Raw genomic sequence first — 7,741 nt, forward strand, 5'->3', positions numbered from 1 at the left:
AGAGAAGAGAAAACAAATCTATCGCTGCACTTGACTTATTTACTGTATGGCTAGCTCACTGTCTCTTACTCTGGAGATGTGGAGTCACAACACCAATGTCTGGGATCATGAGCGCCCCCTGCCATGAGGCAAGGAAACTGGTCTTTGCTGTTTCTGTTCGCTCCTCAGCACACGAAACACATCACACACAGTCAGTGACAAAAAGCACTGTACATTATATTAATATATGCATTATGGAAAATCAGTTTATATATTAAATGTTTTCAACCATTTTATTGGCAACATACAGACAGGAGGAGCATGCTCTCATCGAGTGGCAGCCAGCGCAGTTAGCGAGAGGTTGTACAATCCAAGGTGAGGCTCAGCTTCCTGCTGCCTCACCAGCTGCATTTGAATGGAAAATTGCAAAAATTCAGCAATTATGAAGAAAAATATAATCAAAATTAGTTAAGCTAAATGAAATATAAATACTTTATAGTGTAAACCACAGGGTGAATATAGCAATATAAATGATATTATATATTATTTTTCCATGATGACAGGTGAGGCAGAGCCTCCTGCTTTCCATGATGGCATGTCACTGGTTGAGATCCATCAAAAGAAGAGCAGTAACATAAACTGTAACTCAAGTGAGGATTCCATGTGTAGAACCTTCATATTGAGGTGCAAGAGTGGAGTGACCTTTAACCCCAAAACTGAACGGTTTTAGAATTCCATACTTTCAGAATGTATACTCTTATTCGACCAGGTCATTGCTATATTTTATTTTTAGCATTTCCTTCGAACAACCAAGCCAAACGGTTTGTTTTTCAGCGAGCTGTACAGGATATCCGTCACATTACAGGTGGGAAAGGATTTGAAGAGAATCATGAATGTATGCAAGATTTTCAAAGGACAGGCTCCACTTCATCTTCCTTCTCAGGTCCAACCTCAGTGGACATGAATGGCTCAATGAGTCACTGGGACTGTTATTAGTTTAAAGCATTCACTAACTGCTGAATCATTGTTTTTATTTCTACTACATAATAATGACAGAACTTCTCTTGGAGATTAGGAAACATTCAGGCACAAAGATGATTTACCAGACTTAGGAGAACAAGAATTTAACCAACTGGTATAAAATTTCAAATAAAAGTATAAAAGAATGAAAGCATTGTGTTCATAAAACACTAGAGGAAGACTTTTTATACTGACAGTAAGGTTATTCAGTGCTACAGCTTTACTTGGAGAAAACCTAACATGGTCACATGTACACAGCACACAAATCAGCCAAACTGCTGAGAGAAAGACAGTGGTATGTTGGTATGTTCATAGAGTTAAAACCACAAAGTGCTTAGTCACATCAATGAGCAAAAAACTGGAGTAAATCACATAATGGTAACTCTCTCTGGTGAAATGTTTGCTGCTGAGCCAACTGGCTCCAGGCGCCGGGCTTTGCAGGGACTGGTGTCCAGACCCTTGCGAATCTGGTGAAGCTTGTGACCTACACAGGGAAGCAACATTAGCACCTTTCCCAGTATGACACAGACAGGCAGAGCTAGGGACACCACAAAGCTGGGGGGTAGGTAAAAGCGGTAGGCATCCTCATCCAACGCCCGTCTCCAGCCAAACAGTAGGCCATGAATAGTAGCAATGAGAAGGGCGATGTAACCCAGAGTGGTCTATGGAGAAAAAAAAGAAGACAACTCGTGTCAAAAATGGAAAACAGGCCTGTGTCCACCTGTGTACTGATATTGTACACAACTTTTGGATCACAATGTCTGCAGTAATAATAATAATAATAATCAATTTAATTTATAACACACTTTTTATTAACAAAAATCTCAAAGTGCTGCATAGTGCAGCTAAAATCAAATAAAATCAACAATCGAAAGAAGACAGTCATTTAAAAGTGGAGTAGGTTTGTCTAAAAAGAAAAGTTTTCAGGCTGGTTTTAAAGTCAGGCAATAATTGCGGGGCTCTCAAATAGTCCGGGAGAGAAATCCATAGACGAGGAGCAGCCACAGCAAATACCCGATCACCCAAAGTCCTTAGTGTTGATCGAGGAAGGTGGAGAAGATTACAGGCTTGGGATCGTAAGGATCTAGAAGTTGAATATGAAATAAGGAGGTCCTTCAAATAATCAGGTGAGATTCTATATAGACAATAATGAGTGATAAGTGATAACCCTGTGTGGTTTCTATTATGGTTTTTGCTGTCTTGTTTAGTGTGATGCCCAAACCAACGGCCACACTCTGAAGTCGCTAACTCTTTTTATGCACAATTTATTTTTTATACAAACACAACACTTTAGTTTCAATACAACATATATTAGTTGATTTGGATACATTTATTCTATTGTAAAATGTTATACATTTAGTTAATATATGTATTTATATCATGTAAAAGTTACTTTTGTTTGCTCAGTTTTGTTTCTTTGACTTCTTTTATGAGCTCTGATCTCTTGTGTCGGAGCTTATGAGCTCTCATTTGAGAGTATTATAAGTATATATATAGATATATATAGATATATATATATATATATATATATATATATACACACACACACACACACACACTGAAACATGGCTGGATAATAACGTCCCGACGCTGCAGTGGAGTTTTGTTCCGGGCAGACAGAGCTGCAGCCTCAGCTAACGTCTGTGCATAACTCCTGGTGCTCAGCCGTCAAAACTGTTGGAACTTTTGTTCACCTGACCTGAAATATCTGGCTGTTAAGTGCAAACCCTTCAAGCTGGTAAGAGAGTTCAGCTCCCTTCTGATCTTTGCTGTCTATATTCCAGATAAAGCAAATACTAAGATAGCTCTGGACACGCTCTACTACTGTCTGATGAGCAGATGAATGCTCACCCTGAGGCAGTTATGATTGTGGGAGGAGATTTTAATTGAGCAGAACTTAAGATTGTGCTGCCTAAATTCCATAAATTCATAGATTTTCCTGCAAGAGACAAAAATATTCTGGATCAGGTCTACTGTAACATCAAAGGGGCATACAAGCCTGATGCAGGTCCACATCTGGGAGTGTCTGACCACTTCACAGATGAACTCACCCCTGCCTACAGACTGCAGATCTGCAGATCAGTGGTCATTAAAACTGTTCAGGTCTGGACTGAGGATGCCTTCTCATCACTCCAGGACTGCTTTGAGATTACTCAATGGGAAGTTTTCAAAGACAGCTCAGATCTAGAGGGCTACACATTTGCTGTTCTATCTTATCTGAGGTTCTGCACAAATGCTGTCTTACCCATTAAAAGTGCTATGGTTTTTCCTGATCAGAAGTCGTGGATAGATGGAACTGGTCTCTGCTCAGAGCCCGTGATGCTGCCTACAGGTCATCTGACAAGTTGAAAAAAGGAATACAGCTGGCAAAACTTAGGTTCAGGTGGTGCATTGAGGAACAGTTCAACAACGACCCATGAAATATGTGGAAAGGACTCAGGACTATGGCAGACTGTAAGAACACCAGCCAGTGGCTCAGTGGGGATCCCTCTCTTCCCGATACACTGAACAGTTTCTTCTCTAGATTTTTAACGCCACTAATGGCAGAGAAAGCAATCCTCCCATCCAACTAGAGGAGAGACATCAGCCCCTAATCCTGCAGCTCAACCAGGTGACTTCTTCTCTGAAGAGGATTAACCCTGACAAAGCTGCACAACCAGACAAGGTATCAGGAAGAGCCCAGAAGTTATATGCTGACCATTTGGCAGGGTCTTTTTAGACATTTTCAATCTGTCCCTGTAGTTTTCCACTGTCTGCCTTAAGTCCTCCATCACTGTGCCATTACCAAATAAATCTGCTATGACTGGCTTAAATGACTACCACCCATTTGCAAGTAACCCCAGTCATTATGAAGTGCTTTGAGAGGCTCATCCTAAAACACATCAAGGATAGCCTTCCTGCTGGTCTGGACAGGCACCAGTTTGTCTATAGGAGGAACCGATCCACAGAGGATGCTGTCTCCATTGAACTACACACAGCCCTGACACATCTGCGGCATCCAGACACTTATGTTAGGATGCTATTCGTTGACTTCAGCTCAGCATTAAATACCATTGTCCCAGAGAAGCTGATAGTGAAGCTCCATGACCTGGGACTTTCATCATCAATGTGTCTTTGAATCAGGATCCTTCTCAGGTGGTGAGAATAGGGGACTGAACATCATCCACCCTGCAGGGCTGTGTGCTTCTCTAGTTATTTTTACACTGTTTGCCTATGACTGTGCAGCCATCCACTCCTCTAATAGGATTCCAAAGTTTGCAAATAATACCACCGTAGTGGGTTTGATAAACAAAACCCAATAGTTGTGAAATCTATCTGTCCACCTTCCATCCTCTCTGCCCCCTGCATAGAAACCCACACCCTTATGCTGCACCCTAAGGACTGATAAAGACTTTATTTATTACTGAGGATACCACTCCAATTTCATTAAGTTCAAGAAACATAATAACAAATCAAAATCTTGCGTCTTATTAAGATTTGCCTTAATAACATACCGGAGTCAGTTCAATGTAACACGCTTCCATCTCACTCACGGAGCAACACAGGATACAAAAACCGCTAAGTATTCTGGGAAACAGTTCCCTTTCCTGCTTTTGTTTCAAATTTTTTAAGTACTACCATAAAAACTTTATTCAACTCCTGGAAATTCTACAAAATTAATAAAAGGCTAGCACAACTTAATACGTTTATCTCCCACAAACTCACACATTTAGGTTAAAAATCTAATCTTTTACAGTGCTGATGTCTGAGTGATGGAAACTAGCAAATGTCCTTAGCCTCTTCTTACTCTTCTTCTGTTTTGCCTTCTAACTCCTCTGTCACAGCCTCACACCTCTTCCTCTTCTTCTGTCTGGCTGTTGACTTCGTCCAAATCCTTGTGCTTTGATTATCAGAAATTTGACAATGTCTTATCCTCTCATTACATATGCCAAGTCAGGGCCAGTCCAAGACTAAAATTTGGTTTTGGGGCCCTCTATTTCTGCTAATAATGTGTATTGCTGCAATGAACAGTCAGGCAATTCAATCATTCCCACATCTGCTATAAACATATAGCTGTCTTATAGTTAATGTAATTATTGTATCAAAATATTATACTCATAAATGTCGATTTGCAGAATGCTCCCTCTCATTCACTGCTCTCACAAATAAACTCCTTGTTCAAAAGGCGTCTGAGTAAGATGCAGAACACAAGTGGAACAAAATTGTGGCTTAATGGAAGAGTTTCAGATAGTAACCCCATAACATGTCTTTTTTTCAAAAGGAGATGTGTTCTGTTTTCTGTAGATTGTTATACATTGTTTGCTGTGAGTATGCTGTTGTTTTTTGTAATAGCTTTCATTTTCAATAAAACTAATTTCAAAATGTCACATGAATTGCAGGTAATACACTTCCCCAAAGTCTGTCTGGATGCAGGCTTAGTAGAATGTGATAATGTGACCTCAAAGGAGGGATAGGGGGAGACGGATGTGCTAAATTGGGACACACTAGTCATTCAAACCCTTTGACATGAACTTGCATTTGAAGGAAACAAAGGTGGAAATGCGAGTATTGGGATTGAGCCTACACCAGTTGTGTCTCATCATTTCCCTGTTTTAAATGAACATTTAATTTGCTTAACAGGCTCAGACACTGGGTCTGTCACGCAATGCAAACTAGGTTACATACAAGTGTATCAGTGATTTATTTCTATACATTTTACTAGCTGGTCAATGGTGAACAGGCTGAAACTAATGAACAGATTTTTATTTTGATTTCTCATGGATACATAAATTTCTATCAGACAATTTCCTGCCAATAAATTAAAAAACATTGCATCAGTAATTGTTGAATAGGTTTACACCATTTGAGGTTTTATAATTTATTAATTGAAAACTGTTCATTTAAAAGGAAAATTTACTGCATCAGTTTAAGACAGGCACTATTTGGTTATCTTTCAAAATGAATCAACAAAATATTGGGATATGAAACAAAAAAAGAACAAAATACAGCTTATTTTGCTTAAATACAAAAACAAGTCTGAAATTATGCACCTTTATCTTTTCATCAGATATTACTGATTCTGTAGACACAAGCCATTAACACATCTTGAAAGACAGGTTTGTACCTGGATGAAGCTGAATTCCCGCCAGTTGAGAGAGTTGCTGATAGAAGGAATGGAGGTGATGGCCAGGAGGGACATGAGCCCAAAGCTCATGATCCCAAAGGAAACGTACATCTCTACCCGCCACACTTCCTCCTCGTTCCATGAATTTTCAATATTAGCATGAATCTGTTGGGAAAGGTTGACAATATATTCATCATGCATGTCTGACGGTCCTTATAGATTTGTTAGCAAACTGAACATCAGAGAAAATCCAAAATACTTTGGATTTTGTAGTGCTATCACAACATGGCACTAAATAGCACTATAAAATCCAAAATTGCACTACAAAGTCCAATTGCAGTTCCAACAAGTGGAACTGCATCAACCAGTTCCACTGGATGATGCAGAAAGGTGCACAATGGTTTCAGGACACTTTGGGATGTTTATCTGAGTCAGACTCCTGAACCTATTAAAACACTTGAACTTCTTTCATGTTCCAGGTACACACTTGTATTTTATAGCTCAATCAAGTAGCTGTCACCTTCAATGGTTATAAAAGTGCTGTGCATATCAAACATAACTTAAAGGGGCACCATTATGTGTTTTCCAGGCACAAAGCGTAATCAAGTAACTATGTTAACTTCAGTTGTTATGGAAATGCTATGTATATAAAATATGCCTTGTTTTACTTCTTAATTTAACCATTAAATTGGGCGTCAGTCTTTAAAAAGTCCTTGAGAAACTATGCTTATAGAAGGTCATTACAACATTGCTCCTCAACTGACCCTTTAACAATGTTTTCACCAGTGTTGTACTGAGAAGTAGCTTTTATAATGAGCCCAGCAGTTTTTCAGTTCCACCAGGTGTTTGCTAATTCCTGCTAGTTAGTCTGAAGGAACTGAGTTGGGGAGTCAGAAGCTTGGAAACTGCAGCTCCAAGGAGGAGCTGTGTCTCAAATGCAGCTCTAGGTCCACCCAGACATTTTGCACAGCTGAATGGTTGCCACAGGAGATTGAAGGATTCCTCAAACATGCATGAAAGATTCAAAGCTACAGTCCAGGTATATATATATTTTTAAAAGGTTTTGTTGGCTCTAGTTGCCTTTATTTGAAAGTAGCCCGACAGAAAAGAGGGAGAAGACATGCGGCAAATGTCACCAGGTTGGGAATCGAACCTGCAACTGCCACCGCGAGGACTAAGGCCTCCATATGTGGGTCATGCTTTGTCCCTGCGCCTCCACAGCACTCTGGTCAAGATATATTTTAATGAGGAAATCAAAACATACCTTGAGTGAGAGAATAACATTATAACTTGATCTAAAGTTCAAAAAAGTTGACTTTATATAATACTGCCCCTTTAAAAGAAATTTGAATTTGACACCTTAAAATGAAGTCTGTCTCTTTAAGAAGCTCCTGCTCTTTCCATCGCTTCACCTTCAGTGCATAATCACAACATTTCACCATTAAGCCGTTTACAAACTTTCTTTGGAGCATCAGACTGAGAAATAGTTCATATAATAAGCTCTGCAGATGCAAAGTTTCACCAGTTGTTTCCTTATTGCTGCTGCTTTCAGTCTGGAGGAAGTGAGTGGGGAAGACGCGGGGGGGGGGGGGGGGGGGGGGGGTCTGGAAGGGAGGAGGCTGGAAGGCTCCGGGATAG

General features: G+C 39.9%; 1 protein-coding gene across 1 annotated transcript; it reads right to left on the reverse strand.

The window, feature by feature from the left end:
* Positions 1–256: 256 nt before the first annotated feature.
* Positions 257–7,136, reverse strand: LOC106942809 (metalloreductase STEAP2-like). Its single transcript, XM_015026147.1, has 2 exons — positions 6,104–7,136; positions 257–1,661 (listed from the first exon to the last, which is right to left on the reverse strand). Exons 1-2 carry the CDS (start codon positions 6,302–6,304, stop codon positions 1,368–1,370), a joined length of 495 nt encoding a protein of 164 aa, XP_014881633.1. The 5' UTR covers positions 6,305–7,136; the 3' UTR covers positions 257–1,367.
* Between the last annotated feature and the right edge of the window lie 605 nt (positions 7,137–7,741).

Source organism: Poecilia latipinna, unplaced genomic scaffold (genome assembly GCF_001443285.1).
Source record: "Poecilia latipinna isolate Pla-1442-1.1 unplaced genomic scaffold, P_latipinna-1.0 Scaffold4573, whole genome shotgun sequence".
Lineage (NCBI taxonomy): Eukaryota > Metazoa > Chordata > Actinopteri > Cyprinodontiformes > Poeciliidae > Poecilia > Poecilia latipinna.

Bases quoted from the DNA above. Each gene is read 5' to 3' on its own strand.
- LOC106942809 (XM_015026147.1), bottom strand. From the start codon at position 6,304: ATGCATGATGAATATATTGTCAACCTTTCCCAACAGATTCATGCTAAT. The intron at 1,662-6,103 runs GTACAAACCTGT...TTTTCTCCATAG, and splicing joins GGGAATTCAGCTTCATCCAG to ACCACTCTGGGTTACATCGC.